This window comes from Pogoniulus pusillus, chromosome 32 (assembly GCF_015220805.1).
Source record: "Pogoniulus pusillus isolate bPogPus1 chromosome 32, bPogPus1.pri, whole genome shotgun sequence".
Classification (NCBI taxonomy): domain Eukaryota; kingdom Metazoa; phylum Chordata; class Aves; order Piciformes; family Lybiidae; genus Pogoniulus; species Pogoniulus pusillus.
Genome location: NC_087295.1, coordinates 14,054,030 through 14,070,591, shown reverse-complemented (window position 1 = coordinate 14,070,591; position 16,562 = coordinate 14,054,030). Strand labels below are relative to the sequence as shown.

Sequence of the window (16,562 nt, the reverse complement as noted above, 5' to 3'; positions counted from 1 at the left end):
CAGCTCCCTACTATAAAGAAGTGAAAACCTTTCTGTTCTTCTTGCACCAGTGAATTACAGACAATAACTGAAGTTTCATAACTTCAGTTATGCTGCAGGAGTAGATGGAAATGCTGAACTGGGCAGCTGAAGTAAGGAAAGCAAATCTGGTTTCTTTTTTTCACCAGGCAGCAATAGCCATAAATGCTATTACTTATTACCTGTATTGCACTGAAACAATAACATGGCTGTGGTCCTGCAACAACTGCTATTTGAACAGACTGCTGTGCCTCCACCAAGGTTATATGAGGCTGGGCATCTGTTGGCAGAGGGCTTGTTTCAGAACTGGACCTGTATGTTTCATACTGCTGTCACATTTGTCAGTTTTATTTGGAATCGTCTCAGAAGAACCAGAGGTCTCCACTCTCCCTAAAGCTCATGGTGGGGATGCAGAAAGTAGAATCATAGAATCAACCAGGTTGGAAGAGACCTCCAACATCATCCAGGCCAACCTAGCACCCAGCCCTAGCCAGTCAACCAGACCATGGCACTAAGTGCCCCAGCCAGTCCCCTCTTGAACACCTCCAGGGACAGCGACTCCACCACCTCCCTGGGCAGCCCATTCCAATGCCAATCACTCTCTGCCAACAGCTTACTCCTAACAGCCAGCCTAGACCTCCCCTGGCACAGCTTGAGACTCTGTCCCCTTGTTCTGGTGCTGGTTGCCTGGCAGAAGAGCCCAACCCTCACCCGGCTCCAGCCTCCCTTCAGGTAGTTGCAGACAGCAATGAAGTCCCCCCTGAGCCTCCTCTTCTGCAGGCTGCACACCCTCAGCTCCCTCAGCCTCTCCTCATAGGGTTTGTGTTCCAGGCCCCTCACTACCTTTGTTGCCCTTCTCTGGACACCTTCCAGCACCTCAACATCTCTCTGCAATTGAGGAGCCCAGAACTGGACACAGCACTCAAGGTGTGGCCTGACCAGTGCTGAGCACAGGGCCAGAATAACCTCCCTTGTCCTACTGGCCACGCTGCTCCTGAGCCAGCCCAGGATGCCATTGGCTCTCTTGGCCACCTGGGCACACTGCTGCCTCATTTTCATCCTACTCTCTACCAGCATCCCCAGGTCCCTTTCTTCCTGGCTGCTCTCAGCCACTCTGTCCCCAGCCTGTAGTGCTGCTTGGGGTTGTTGTGGCCAAAGTGCAGAACCCTGCACTAGGCTTGTTAAATGTCATCCCATTGGCCTCTGCTCACCCATCCAGCCTGTCTAGATACACGTGCAAAGAAAGGAAAAGCTCTCTCAGATCAACATCTTTTACAAATTAGGCTGCAAACATTCCCTCTTTCCTGCCCTCTGCTACAATGAGGCAGACATAAAACCTCTGACGTCCTTTTCCAAGAAAGTTCTGAGAAATTCCTTCTCAAGAGAACATCTTTAAAAAACCCCAGCTGACAGACTCTTCAGTTTTCTGCCCTGGGAAGTTCCCAAACACTTGGAATGAAGGGCACTGCACGCTGCACAGCGCAGAGCCACAGAGCTCTTGCCCAAGCTTGTTTGGAACGGTATGAGATGGACTAGCAGCAGAACACAATGACATTGTTGTGCTCGGCAGCTTGGCCAGCAGAGCTGCCTGTCACTTCCCCTTCCATAGATATTACAGATCTGTTCCAAGGTTCTTGGCATTAGCTGGAAGCAGTGCCCAGGGTAGTTCTCCTTTGAGCAGGAGCTATTAGCCATAGCTGGTAATCACAGGCTCACAGGACGTTAGGGGTTGGAAGGGACCCAAGCAGATCATCCAGACCAACCCCCCCCGACACAGCAGGACAATCCTATCTAACACAGATCACACAGGAACACATCCAGACAGGCCTTGAGAGGCTCCACAGAAGGAGACTCCACAACCTCTCTGGGAAGCCTGTGGCAGTGCTCTGGGACCCTTCCAGTCAAGAAGTTCCCCCTTGTGTTGAGGCAGAACCTCTTTTGCTGCAACTTACACCCATTGCTCCTTGTCCTATCCCAGGCAGCAGTGAGCAGAGCCTGTCCCCCACTCCTGGCAGCCCTCAGCTGTTTATAATCATTTATCAAATGCCCTCTCAGTCTTCTCTTCTCCAGACTAAGCAGCCCCAGGTCTCTCAGCCTCTCCTCATCAGCCATGCCCTCCAGTCCCCTCATCATCCTTGTAGCCCTCCTCTGGACCCTCTCCATCAGATCCCTGTCCCTCTTCAACTGGGCAGCCCAAAACTGAATACACTATTTAAGATGAGGTCTCAGCAGGGCAGAGTAGAGGAGGAGAGGAACCCTCCTTGTAAAGTCACCTTCCAGCAACGCTTTAGGACAAAGAACTTCTCAGGCAGCTGGGAAGATAAAGCTCACCACACTTTGTAAAGAAAGGCCAGGGAAGCACTTCTGCTGCACCGATGTCAGCACACAAATACTGTGTCTTCATCACCACCCACAAGTTTGTGACCCCTCAGGAGTCTAAAATCTCCTGTCAGTATAAAAATTCCAGTCAGGAAACTTCTTACTTCCTTTTCCACCCTCTGTGCACACGTTTTGTACTCCCACCACTGCTGTCAAATCACAAAAGACAACTAGAATGACCTGTAAGATAATCGAGTTCAACTGATAACGTAGCACTGCCAAGGCACCACTAAACCACCTTCTTAAGTGTCACATCTACACAGCTTTCAAACATCTCCACCAACAGTGACTCCACCACCTCCCTGGGGAGCATGTTACACTGCTTGACAGCCCTTTCAGTGAAGAACCTCCCCTCATGGCACTTGAGACTCTTTCCTCTTGCCCTATCACTGGTTACTCAGGAGAAGAGATTGACACCCACCTTACTACCTCTGTTCAGTGAGATGTAGAGTCATAAGCTCCCCCCTCAAGCTCCTTTTCTCCAGACCAAATGCCAGCAGCTCCCTCAGCCACTCATCACATGACCTGTGACCTAGACCTCTCAACAGCTTCACTGCCCTTCTCTGGACCCACTCCAGCACCTCAGTGTCTTTCCTGTATCAGGAGTCCAAAACTGAGCACAGTATTCAAGATGCAGTCTCACCAGTGCTAAGTACAAGGGGATAATCATTTCATTAGTTCTAGTGGCCACACTATTTCTGAAGCAAGCCAGGATGCAGAACAGGAGGCTCAGGGGTGATCTTATTACTGTCTACAACTACCTGAAGGGGCATTGTAGCCAGGTGGGGGGTGGCCTCTTCTCCCAGGCAACCAGCAATAGAACAAGGGGACACAGTCTCAAGTTGTGCCAGGGTAGGTCTAGGCTGGATGTTAGGAAGAAGTTCTTCACAGAGAGAGTGATTGGCATTGGAATGGGCTGCCCAGGGAGGTGGTGGAGGCACCGTCCCTGGGGGTCTTCAAGAAAAGACTGGATGAGGCACTTAGTGCCATGGTCTGGTTGACTGGATAGGGCTGGGTGCTAGGTTGGACTGGATGATCTTGGAGGTCTCTTCGAACCTGGTTGATTCTATGGTTCTATGATTCTATGATGCTCTTGGCTTCCTTGGCCACCTGGGTATGCTGCTGGCTCACATTCAGCCAGCTGTCAAACATCCTCAGGTCTTCTTCTACCAGGCAGCTTTCCAGCTACCTTTTCCCAAGCCTGTAGCACTGTACGGAGTTGTTGTAACCCAAGTGCAGGACCTAACACTTAGCCTTGTTGAACATCATCCAAGTGAGTCACCCAGATTACAAAAGCAGGCATTGGTCTGACAAATATGCACTGTGCAGAGTCTGTCTGCCCTCTGGACAGTTTCTGGCCACGAGCCATCATCTATCAATAAGGACCCGATAGCCTCATAGATGGATGCTGATACCATGGTTGATAGCTGTACACAAAACATGCTGGAGATGTGGACAAAGAAAGAGGTCAAGGAAAGGCTGGGAACATGCACATCTCAGAGCAGGTCAGATGTAGCTCATTAAATGTCTCTGCCCTCTTTCCACCTCAACATCCTTCCTGCACAGCAAGCAGAACAAACGCCTGTTGTGGCCACGTCCTTCACACTGCACACAGAAGGCTCAGTATTCTGTTAGGAGCTCTCCTTTTTGTTGTGGGCTTTTTATTTCCTTCCACGGGCTTCAATTAAAATTCATGAGAAGAAATGTTTCCAGCAGCAGTGTCTGAGGAGGCTGCCTCCTCCCCTATCTCCCATTAAATCAGGTTCATCCAACTTGAAAGGAGAGGAGAAACTCAGTGACACTCTGTCACAGTCCAGTGAAGAGATGGGCACATTCCAACCAGAGCTGAGTGCAGGTGCTCAGTCATTACTTTACAGGGATTATTTTCCTGCCTTTCTTCCTGGCAATGGCAACATTCACATCCCAGATGGAGCTCTCTGCAGTGCTGTGGGCATTTGCTGACCTACAGTTTTGTTTTCCCTCAAGACAGAGGATAGGTAAGAGGAGCAGGTCATTGCCTGTTGGGGCAACTCTAATGTTTGTTTTTAACAATGGGAGACATTTGGAGATTATTTTAATGGGGAATTAATATCAAATAATTGTTTGGCAATGTCAGGTAAAGGAGAAAAAATGTTTACACACTGCGAAGATGTAATAGTTACATAACTGAGTGCAAAACTTCCAATCATCACAGTATCCCAGTATCATCAGGGTTGGAAGAGACCTCATAGATCACCAAGTCCAACCCTTTACCACAGAGCTCAAGGCCAGACCATGGCACCAAGTGCCACATCCAGTCCTACCTTGAACAGCCCCAGGGACGGCGACTCCACCACCTCCCCAGGCAGCCCATTCCAGTGTCCAATGACTCTCTCAGGGAAGAACTTTCTCCTCACCTCCAGCCTAAATTTCCCCTGGTGTAGCTTGAGGCTGTGTCCTCTTGTTCTGGTGCTGGCCACCTGAGAGAAGAGAGCAACCTCCTCCTGGCCACAACCTCCCCACAGGTAGTTGTAGACAGCAATAAGGTCTCCCCTGAGCCTCCTCTTCTCCAGGCTAACCAATCCCAGCTCCCTCAGCCTCTCCTCCTAGGGCTGTGCTCAAGGCCTCTCCCCAGCCTCGTTGCCCTTCTCTGGACACGCTCAAGCATCTCAATGTCCCTCCTAAACTGGGGGGCCCAGAACTGAACACAGCACTCAAGGTGTGGTCTAACCAGGGCAGAGTACAGGGGCAGAATGACCTCCCTGCTCCTGCTGGCCACACCATTCCTGATGCAGGCCAGGATGCCACTGGCTCTCTTGGCCACCTGGGCACACTGCTGGCTCATGTTCAGGTGGGTATCAATCAGCACCCCCAGATCCCTCTCTGTCTGGCTGCTCTCAGCCACTCCAACCCCAGCCTGTATCTCTGCATGGGGTTGCTGTGGCCAAAGTGCAGCACCCTGCACTTGGAGCTATTGAACGCTATCCCATTGGACTCTGCCCATCATCTCACTTTAGAAACCAAGATGTGGCTTGGATGAAATAAAAGTTCACTGCCTTGTACCATTTCAGACCCAGAAAACAATGCTGCAATGTTTCTAACAACATTAATAACCACCATCACTACAAAGACATCACAGAGCATTAGCAGTTAAAAGGGAACTCCACAGATCATCAGGTCCAATCCCCCTGCCAAAGCAGGATCCCCTAGGGCATTCAGCACAGGAATGCATCCAGGCAGGTTTTGAAAGAGAGACTCCACAATCTCTCTGGGCAGCCTGCTCCAGGGCTCTGTCACCCTCACTGTAAAGAAGTTTCTCCTCCTGTTGAGGTATGTTCCAGTTTGTAGCTGTTGCTCCTTGTCTTACTGCTGCTGACCAGCAAAAACAGCCACTTGACCCCCACCCCTCAGATACTTGTACACATTAACCAGATCTTCTCTCAGTCTTTTCTTCTCTAAACTAAACAGCCCCTGGCTTTCAGTCTCCCTCCTTAAGGGAGATTCTCAAGTCCCTCATTAATCCTCGTGGCTCTTCATCGGACTCTCTCCAGCAGGTCCCTGTTTCAGTCTCTCTCCATAGGAGAGATTCTCAAGTCCCTCATTAATCCTCGTGGCTCTCCATTGGACTCTCTCCAGCAGGTCCCTGTTTCAGTCTCTCTCCATAGGAGAGATGCTCAAGTCCCCCAGTAATCCTCATGGCTCTCCATTGGACTCTCTCTAGCAGGTCCCTGTTCCAGTCTCTCTCCATAGGAGAGATTCTCAGGTCCCTCATTAATCCTCATGGCTTTTCATCGGACTCTCTCCAGCAGGTCCCTGTTTCAGTCTCTCTCCATAGGAGAGATGCTCAAGTCTCCCAGTAATCCTCATGGCTCTCCATTGGACTCTCTCCAGCAGGTCCCTGTTCCAGTCTCTCTCCATAGGAGAGATGCTCAAGTCTCCCAGTAATCCTCGTGGCTCTCCACTGGACTCTCTCCAGCAGGTCCCTGTTTCAGTCTCTCTCCATAGGAGAGATGCTCAAGTCCCCCAGTAATCCTCGTGGGTCTCCACTGGACTCTCTCCAGCAGGTGCCTGCCTCTCATCAAGTGAGATGCCCAAAATTTAACACAGTATTCCAGGTGTGGTCTCACTGGGGCAGAGAAAAGGGAGAGAAGAACCTCCCTAGCCCTGCTGGCCACACTTTTCCTGATGCACCCCAGGATGCCATTGGCTCTCTTGGCCACAAGGGCACATTGCAGAACTTGCTACCCACCAGCACTCCAAAGTCTTTCTCCACAGAGCTGTTTTTCAGCAGGGCAGTGCCAACCTGTTCTGATGCCTGCTGTTTTCCTCCCTAGATGTAGGACCCTGCACTTGTCATTGTTGAACTTCATGTGGTCAGCCTTTGTCCAGCACTCCAGCCTGTCCAGATCTGGTTGGATGTCTGCACAGACTGACAGGGTGTCAGCACCCCCCACCCTCCCCCCTCAGCTTTGTATCATCAGTGAACTTCCTGAGCGTACACTCAGTATATTGCTGTCCATAGCTGTATGTATTGTAACTACCTGCCTGTGTACTGTGCTAAACTGGAAATATAAAGCTTCATTCTTTAATTTCCAGCCTCTGAGTCTAGTCTGGGTGACTTTCTTACATGGGGGCGAGGAACACCCAAACCACCACAACCATTTATTGATTTGCTGAGAAGGACAGAAAGTTAAAATATAAACAATGCTCTCTCTCTTTGTCCTGGGCCTTTGCCCTGTTCATTTCTCTCTCTCTGGTCTGTGTCACTGGATGTAATCACTTCCTTTTAACCCCAATCTGCTCTGATAGCTCACCTCTAATCTCATCAACTAACACCTAAGATTTGCTGGCTGCTGCTGGCTTCTGCTTTGTTCTGTTTGTCCATCTGAGATAGAGGCGGGGGGGGGGGGGGGGGAAGAGGGAGGCAGCTTTGAGCCCTTCTGGGCAGTTTGGGCTTCTGTATTATTTCTAGCTTGTATATAATTGTAAATCTTTGTACATGCTGTGTATATCTGCTTGCAAATTTTGCCATGCTGTAAATACAGCTTCATCTGTAAAGACACAGTGCAACCTAAGAGTTCCCTGCTGCAGAAGGGGATTTGATGAGACTCCTCTGGTCACTATTACAGCACATACTGAGGATCAAAACTACCCAAAGAAAACCTTCCAGTAGCAATCCATTTTTTCATTTACTCAGCTGTTGTACAGCCCATGATGACCTGGTATCCTTTAGTTACATCAACAGTTTGACAGATTACTGTGACAAGGTTACTCTTCAATTGATGAAAGGTTTGATAGTGTCAGAACATTTGTCAGAGATGTCTGAAATTGTGTGTAATGGACTCGGCACTTCAAGCAGCAATGGTACCCCCAGTCTGCTCTTTTCTGCTTAGCATGCAATGCACACCACCCAAAAACATGCAGCAGAAACACAGACAAGCAGGCAGAATTCACTGCAACAGCCCTGTACTTCAGCAAACTACTTGGGTTAAATTATTTCTCTTACATGAAGTCACTTGGCAAAGTGCAGTTAAATACAAAGCATTACCTATCACTTAGAGGGTGGTCTCCTTGCCAGGACATAGCCAGAAATGGAATGGGCTATGATTCATGGACGTAACCATGAGCACTCCCAGTGTTGCCCATGCTTCTGAGAGAGAAATACTGTGAGTTTAGAACATTATTGCTCAGAACTGCCAAATGCCAGGCATTGCAATGACAACTGTACTGCTGGCAGCCTTTTCACATGCAAGAGCAGAGGAAATGGGTTCAGAAGGGCTCGTTTTATCACAGTATCCCAGTATCATCAGGGTTGGAAGAGACCTCACAGATCATCAAGTCCAACCCTTTACCACAGAGCTCAAGGCCAGACCATGGCACCAAGTGCCACGTCCAATCCTGCCTTGAAGTGCCCCAGGGACGGCGACTCCACCACCTCCCCGGGCAGCCCATTCCAGTGTCCAATGACTCTCTCAGGGAAGAACTTTCTCCTCACCTCCAGCCTAAATCTCCCCTGGCACAGCTTGAGGCTGTGTCCTCTTGTTCTGGCGCAGGCCACCTGAGAGAAGAGAGCAACCTCCTCCTGGCCACAACCACCCCTCAGGTAGTTGTAGACAGCAATAAGGTCTCCCCTGAGCCTCCTCTTCTCCAGGCTAACCAATCCCAGCTCCCTCAGCCTCTCCTCGTAGGGCTGTGCTCAAGGCCTCTCCCCAGCCTCGTCGCCCTTCTCTGGACACACTCAAGCATCTCAACGTCCCTTCCAAACTGGAATTGATAAAAAGAGATGAGTAGGTAAACACAATGCACTGTGCCTTAATGTGCTTCTGTTCTTGCTCTGTCTCAATGTGCTTTTGCCTCACTGCTTTCTGCTGCTGCTGTTGTTTGGCCACAACAACCCCATGCAGAGATACAGGCTGGGGTCGGAGTGGCTGGAGAGCAGCCAGACAGAGAGGGATCTGGGGGTGCTGATTGATACCTGCCTGAACATGAGTCAGCAGTGTGCCCAGGTGGCCAAGAGAGCCAGTGGCATCCTGGCCTGCATCAGGAATGGTGTGGCCAGCAGGAGCAGGGAGGTCATTCTGCCCCTGTACTCTGCACTGGTTAGACCTCACCTTGAGTCCTGTGTTCAGTTCTGGGCCCCCCAGTTTAGGAGGGACATTGAGATGCTTGAGCGTGTCCAGAGAAGGGCAACGAGGCTGGGGAGAGGCCTTGAGCACAGCCCTACGAGGAGAGGCTGAGGGAGCTGGGATTGGTTAGCCTGGAGAAGAGGAGGCTCAGGGGAGACCTTATTGCTGTCTACAACTACCTGAGGGGGAGTTGTGGCCAGGAGGAGGTTGCTCTCTTCTCTCAGGTGGCCAGCACCAGAACGAGAGGACACAGCCTCAAGCTGTGCCAGGGGAAATTTAGGCTGGAGGTGAGGAGAAAGTTCTTCCCTGAGAGAGTCATTGGACACTGGAATGGGCTGCCCGGGGAGGTGGTGGAGTCGCCGTCCCTGGAGCTGTTCAAGGCAGGACTGGACGTGGCACTTGGTGCCATGGTCTGGCCTTGAGCTCTGTGGTAAAGGGTTGGACTTGCTGATCTGTGAGGTCTCTTCCAACCCTGATGATACTGGGATACTGTGATACTGTGATCCTGCCATGCTCTGCTAAGCTCTAAGTTAGCTCTGCTACTTACACCAAGCCCTGATGCTTCGGGTTTGTCTGCCTGGAAACCTGCTGTGGCTCGAGTTTACCAGGAATAGGCCTTAAGTGCCTTCACATGATAGGCCTGCTTAAGCCAGCACAACGTTGTGCCCATCTGCACATTCACAACACATCCTGACTGCCTACCTTAAAGTCTTCTGCTGAGACTGTGTAAGAGGGAAGAGTTAGTGTGTGTTTGATCAGAAGTTACAACAGGTTACTAGAGATAAGAAATGGGGGAAGCAGAGCTTGCAAGTATGGGCATGAGTGGTAGGGGAAGATGGTATGGAACAGATTCCACAATAAAGGAGGAGCTCTGGTCTGCATCTGGCCCTCCTGGCCATACATCACAGAATTCTGAACCCATCTACAGCAAGAGCCTAGGGAGCTGCACCAGTCTCACTGTCTCACTACCATGACACCCACCTTAAGAAGATAAGTGCCTGCATCTCAGGAGTGTTGCTGGTCAGTTGGGTAGGGTGAACATAAGCTGCTCTTTGATCAATAGAGTTACTCAGCATTCCTTGTCATCAACCTTTCTCTCTAGATTTCAGCATGTGAGCCATAGGTATTGTGGTTTCTAGTGTACCTTTCTCATTATAGTTTTAGTGTTTAAGCTATAATCAAGTACTGAAACTGTACCTGGAGAGGGGTACCCATGTGTGAGAGCATTCCCAGGTCCCCAGAGAACTCACTAGAACAGACTGGGAGCCCTGGAAAGGACACAGATCATCCAACAGGAACCAGGATCAGGTCAGAGATCATCTGTCTCTCTCCCAGCACCCTTGTTAGAGCCTGGGAAGATCTACAAGCCTGAATGGCTAAGAAGGCATCAACAGAACTCCCTGCAAGTGTTTGAGTACTGCCTGGAAACTGTAGTTAGCCTCAGTAGTCTGGAGATATTATATTTTGTGAGCAAATACTCAAAGCCTCTTTGTAATTGAATCCAAGTCCCTTCTGCCTTAAGCAGAAAGGACCTTCTTGAGTCCCTCTAGTGGGCAAGCAGCACAATCGACCTCAAGAACCTCTTTCCAGTTCTAATGGTGTAATGTTTGTTGTATATTGCTAGTTATTCCTTACGTGTTCTAGATTCTGTTTTCCTTTGTGTAATGTTTTCATGACCATTGCAAAGAAGCTATGATTAAAATTGTGGCCAGTAGTGAGAGTCCTGAATAGAAAAATTAACAAACTCAATTAACTTTGAAAAATCCTACCTCGTGGCTTAATACCAGCCATAACACCCAGGCAGCAGCCAAAACACTTGGAGGGCTTGCTGTCAGTGGTATGGTAGCTGTTGGAAGCTTTTGGAGTTTCCTCAGGACTCTGGCAGGGTGCTGGGGCTTGCATGGTCCATTCATCTGGTCAGTGATCCTCCCAGGGCTCCAGACTCAGGCACAGAGGTTTGCAGGCGTGCAGCCATGCACTGTGTCTTGCAGCTAAGCAGTAATCTGCTCTCTCTCACCATGCAGGCTGCAGAGAGGTCTCTAAAAGCAAGCTCTCCATAAGTGAGTTCTCCAGCTAGGGGCAGCTTATCACTTTTGGTGGCTGTAGCTGCTAGCAGCAGTAATGCAGCTTGCTGAGAGGCACTTGGCTCTTCCAATCTGACCCCCTTCTGCATAGCCTTGGCTGTCATCTGCCAGCAGGGTTGCTCGTGCTAAGGCTGGCCAGTTTCAGGCAGTTTTTGGCAATGACTCTTGCCTATGGCATGAAGGCACTTTAAGGCTCTCCTTGTTAAACCGAGGCACGACAAAGTTCTCAGGTAGACAAGCTTAAAGCATCAAAACTCATTGCTGGTTTGAAGCATCAAGGCTTCCTGGTCCCCAAGGCAACAAGGCAAGGCTCAGCTAGGCAAAGCAGAGCAAGGCATGGCAGCATGGCAAGGCAAAGCAAGGTGAGCCAAGCTGTTTACAACTTCTGGCTGTATTTATCAGTGGCCTGAGTCTTGACTGCTCCATTGGGCAACAGAGATTAACCAACTACAATGGCACTTTGCCAAAACTAACTATATCAGGTAAAGCCAGGGGCTTGCTTTACCCAAATTTGGGAAGACACAGGCCAATTTGCCACAGGATGTGAACAGGAGCAAACCAAGTCTGGGCAAGACCTGGGTCCTCAGACTCAGTGACTCCAGGCCTTTTGTCCTTTTGCACATGTCACTCCCCACCCCAGAAAGGGGAGGGGGAGCAGGGGATCATGCCTGGACACGCCAGGACACATATTAGACCTATCTTTGGCCTTTTAACAGAGGATCTTTGTATCGTGGCTGAACTGTAAATATATGTAAATATACCCTATATATGTTTATGGCCTCTTATACTTTTTATATTTAGTCCACCTTTGTAACTCTAACCTCATTTTTGCTTCTGAGCTCTGAGTTTGCTTGGTAACTTACTCTGGGGGGAGGTAAATTTCAATTCACAGGGGTCTAAATCCAACCCACAACAGGCATGACAAATGATTGAGGTCAGAACACCCATGTATTGGTGTATGCTCTGGGTCACAGGTCATTGCAACTGTAAAATCTATCATTAAGGAGGTGCTCTTCCCATGAAAACACTTCTTTTAACACAAGAAACCAGATCAAAATAAACAGAAGTCAGTGTGAAAGCCCTCATCTCTCTACACCCCAAAATTCAACATCTGAAGGTTTTCAACAGGCATTAATTAGCTGCTCAAACTAAAGCAATAACGGTTAACTTTCAAGCGCTGGGGGCTGGATGGCTTTCTGTGGACAGACATAAACGTAAACTGCAAGGTCAGCTTTGCCATGTTCCTGTCCAAAGACACCAAATATTTTAAGTGCACTTACGGCTGGCACAGCTTGATGAGGTCCTGGTCAGTGGTGCCGGGTGGAAGGCCTCGAATGTACAGGTTGGTTTTACTCAACTGCTCTCCGCTGCTGTTGTTGCTGCTGTTGTTGCTGCTGTTTGTGCTGGGGCTGGGAGGAGCCATGGGGTGGGGAGCTGGTGCATAGGACTGCTGGAAACAAAACAGAACAAAAAGTCTGTTTACTGAAAAACAAAAGCATGGCAGAGTCATGTATTTTACCCAGGGAACACCTGACCTAGAATCATAGAATTAACCAGGTTGGAAGAGACCTCCAAGATCATCCAGGCCAACCTAGCACCCAGCCCTAACCAATCAACCAGACCATGGCACTAAGTGCCTCATCCAGGCTTTTCTTGAAGACCCCCAGGGACGGTGCCTCCACCACCTCCCTGGGCAGCCCATTCCAATGCCAATCACTCTCTCTGTGAAGAACTTCTTCCTAACATCCAGCCTATACCTACCCTGGCACAACTTGAGACTGTGTCCCCTTGTTCTGTTGCTGGTTGCCTGGGAGAAGAGGCCACCCCCCACCTGGCTACAATGTCCCCTCAGGTAGTTGTAGACAGTAATAAGATCACCCCTGAGCCTCCTCTTCTCCAGGCTAAACAGGCCCAGCTCCCTCAGCCTCTCCTCATAGGATTTGTGCTCCAGGCCCCTCACCAGCCTTGTTGCCCTTCTCTGGACACCTTCCAGCACCTCAACATCTCTCTTGAATTGAGGGGCCCAGAACTGGACACAGCACTCAAGGTGTGGTCTGAGCAGTGCTGAGTACAGGGGCAGAATAACCTCCCTTGTCCTGCTGGCCACACTGCTCCTGATCCAGGCCAGGATGCCATTGGCTCTCTTGGCCACCTGCGCACACTGCTGGCTCATCTTCAGCCTGCTATCCACCAGTGCCCCCAGGTCCCTTTCCTCCTGGCTGCTATAAGCCACTCTGTCCCCAGCCTGTAGTGCTGCTTGGGGTTGTTGTGGCCAAAGTGCACAACCTTGCACTTGGCCTTGTTAAATCTCATCCCATTGGCCTCTGCCCACCCATCCAGCCTGTCCAGGTCCCTCTGCAGGGCTCTCCTACCCTCCAACAGACCCACAGCTGCTCCTAGCTTGGTGTCATCTGCAAACTTATGTGCCAAGAGCAAGTTTATCCTGCCCTTCCTGACCACCTCCTGCTGCCTGCGCCTACAGCATAGGCACCCAGCTTGAGCCCACAGTGCCAAGACTTTGGGTTTAGTCACGGCTATGAAGTGCATTCTTTTACTTCTTTTTAATCTGGAATGAGAGTAGCTGGATTATATATGTTTCATCTAAATCACAAAATACAGCTCTGAAATCACAGATACTGAGGAGTAACTGATAACACATTTTGCTTCAAGATTACTCTAAGACAAACATCAAGCCAAAGCTACAGAAGGTGATGTCAGAAGCTTAACTAGTCTTTTCCAAACATGAGGTGCATCCACTACACTGCAAAGTCAGGTGGCAAAGAATTGGCTAGCCTGAGAAAGGAAAACAAATCCAAAGCAGCTTTTAGAGACTCTTTTCATTGCAATGGAGAAATAGTTTGGGAAAGATGATCAGGCTAAGACCTCCAGCAGCTCTCAAAACTTTACCCATTTCAGAGCAACTACACTTAAAAAGGGAAGTGTTCTCACGAGGACAAGAACACTCTTCCCTTACTCTCCAGTAAATACACGCTACAGAAGAAGAGGTAAAACCTTAGGCAACAGCAACCTCCAACAAACACATAGGTATAGATACATGTACTTAAATCCCAGAGCCATGGTAGAGATAGATATAGCACATCTAGTTGATGTTGGGCTCAGTGCTAGGTTGGACTGGATGAGCTTGAAGGTCTCTTCCAACTTTCTTGATTCTATGATTACACGTGCTGTAAAACTACTCAAGTACCTCTGATCTGGAGCAACAACAAGGAATTTAAGCCACTGCAACCATCCCTAGCTCTCTGACCATCACCAGCATATTTGCTTGCAGCACACAGTTCTCGTCAGTAAGACAGATAAGTGGTTGGAAGGAGGAGGCTGTGTCCTATCGCTGCTGTGATCTATAGAGATCTAGGGGAGAAGCTGCAGGAGCTGGGGGATGCTGCAGGCTGAGGCTCTGGCTGGGCAGCTGGAGATACTGGATTCAGAGCTCTAGGAACACAAACACCTTCTGTGAGAGGGTAAATCCCAGTTTTAGGAGCTGACTGGGGTATTGCGCTAGCAGTGTGCATAGTTACAAGAGCACATCAGTGTTGGGCCAGTGCTAAGTCACCATGATAGCTAATGGACTAGTAAAAGCCAAACATACACCATTTTCATTCTGGTAGCAGTGACACCTTAATGACTTCTAATATGCTCACCCTGCATTTAGACCCTGAACAGAGAAAACATTGAAGTCTGTGAGTCATTTTGATCATGCTAATCAACTGCCCCTTTCATTTGAGCACTTATAATTATGCACACACTAAATTAGAGCCTGGGAAGATGGATACTTTATAATTAGTAGCTCTAAACTCTATCAAACAATTCCCTTTAAAAAAAAAACACTAAAGTTGGAGAACACAGGGATAGCATCAGTAGGTGAAGCTGTTGGAGAATATACAGGTGGAACTCAGAGACTTAGATGAAATACATATAGCACTGCACTTGCAGTGGTGCCTTTTCTGCTGCCTTCTCCTGCCTTCTTGCTAGTCTCTCCAGTTTAAACCAGGAGAATGGAAACACACCATCAAGTCTCAGGACACCAGAATCACTCTTCAATCTAGCCTGGTTTTAATGTGACTCAAGCAGAACCCATTAAAAGAAAAATTCCACTTAACAGACAATGCAATTGCAATGCTGGCAAGTAATGACATTCACTCCCATCTACAGTAAGAGAGAGGGCAATGAGCTCCCTTCTCTGAGTATCTGTGTAGATGCTTTTGCTGATAATCACAAGCATTTAATGCATACAGATCGTATTTCTCTGCACACACATTTTATCACTGAGTGATCCTCACCCTCCTATGGTTCAATGTCATTCCCAGAAACAGAGAGCTGAAGCAGCAATCTTGAGTACCAGCATGGGGGACAGCCTCAACTGAGCCCTGGTGGCACAGGCATGTCCTGAAAACCAGCTCCACATCACAGCCATGGCTTGGTTGGGTAAAACCTTAGGCAACAGCAACCTCCAACAAACACATAGGTATAGATACATGTATTTAAATCCCAGGGTCATGGTAGAGATAGATATAGCACATCTAGTTGATGTTGGGCTCAGTGCTAGGTTGGACTGGATGAGCTTGGAGGTCTCTTCCAACTTTCTTGATTCTATGATTCTATGATTTAGTTTACCCAGGAAATACCCCATGGTAATCTGGCACATTTGGAGCATTGGCAAGGTAAAATTTAAAAAGATAATGGATTTTAAAAGTCCAGGTAACATTCTTACTGCTTGACCTTAGATTTCCAAGTTTATCATACACACCAAATGCATATAAACGACATAATGCATGGACATCACTTTCTACAAGCCAATGAAGTGTTATGCACTTTAATAATGAATTGTTGTTATTAGATATGCCTTATCAGGGGATAAAGAGTGAATGGTTTGTTCTCACATCAGCCTAATAAAAAAAGAAAGGAAACAAAAAAAAACCCCATGAGTGGAAACATACCTTTGAAATACAAAGAGCAATTTTCATTCTATTATAAGATCTTTACACTCACACAGGAAAGCACTAATTCTAATTTAAGCTTAATACATTTTATCCCCATTGGCCAGCTGAAAGGACACCTAGAAGTGAGTACAAGTTACATTGACACTGATTTTAAGGACACAGCTATGAAAAAAAAAAAACCAACCAAAAAAACCAAAATCAAAACATAACACCAAAACCCAAAACCTCCCCCATAGTCCTCAGTATACCCAGAGGAATAGGTGGTCTCTCAAGCAGAACCTTTCAGAAAGTAGACACAAACAGATGTCCAGAGCCACAGCAGCATCCAGAGACATGCTGTAAGGGTGGGCAGAGAGGTAGCTGCACTCCACTCTGTAAGACACTGTCCTCAGAGCAGCAAGCACTGCTGTACTCCAAACCCCCGCCACTAATAAATCTCAGCCACTGCAGCCCAGAGTCATTTCCATGCATATCAAATACCTCAGAACACCACTTGCAGAAAGATTACAAAATTGCCT

General features: G+C 48.5%; 1 protein-coding gene across 11 annotated transcripts in view; it reads right to left on the bottom strand.

Annotated features, from left to right (window-relative positions):
- The window catches only part of RBMS3 (RNA binding motif single stranded interacting protein 3), a 599,905-nt gene that overhangs the window by 448,389 nt on the left and 134,954 nt on the right, over positions 1-16,562 (bottom strand). For 6 of the 11 annotated variants that reach the window (XM_064169766.1, XM_064169760.1, XM_064169764.1 and 3 more), the window contains one exon: positions 12,367-12,536. In XM_064169766.1, the coding sequence (XP_064025836.1) occupies positions 12,367-12,509 (143 nt within the window). In that variant the 5' untranslated portion in view covers positions 12,510-12,536. The remainder of the gene's footprint in view (positions 1-12,366; positions 12,537-16,562) is intronic. The other 5 variants (XM_064169761.1, XM_064169768.1, XM_064169769.1 and 2 more) reach the window with 1 other exon arrangement.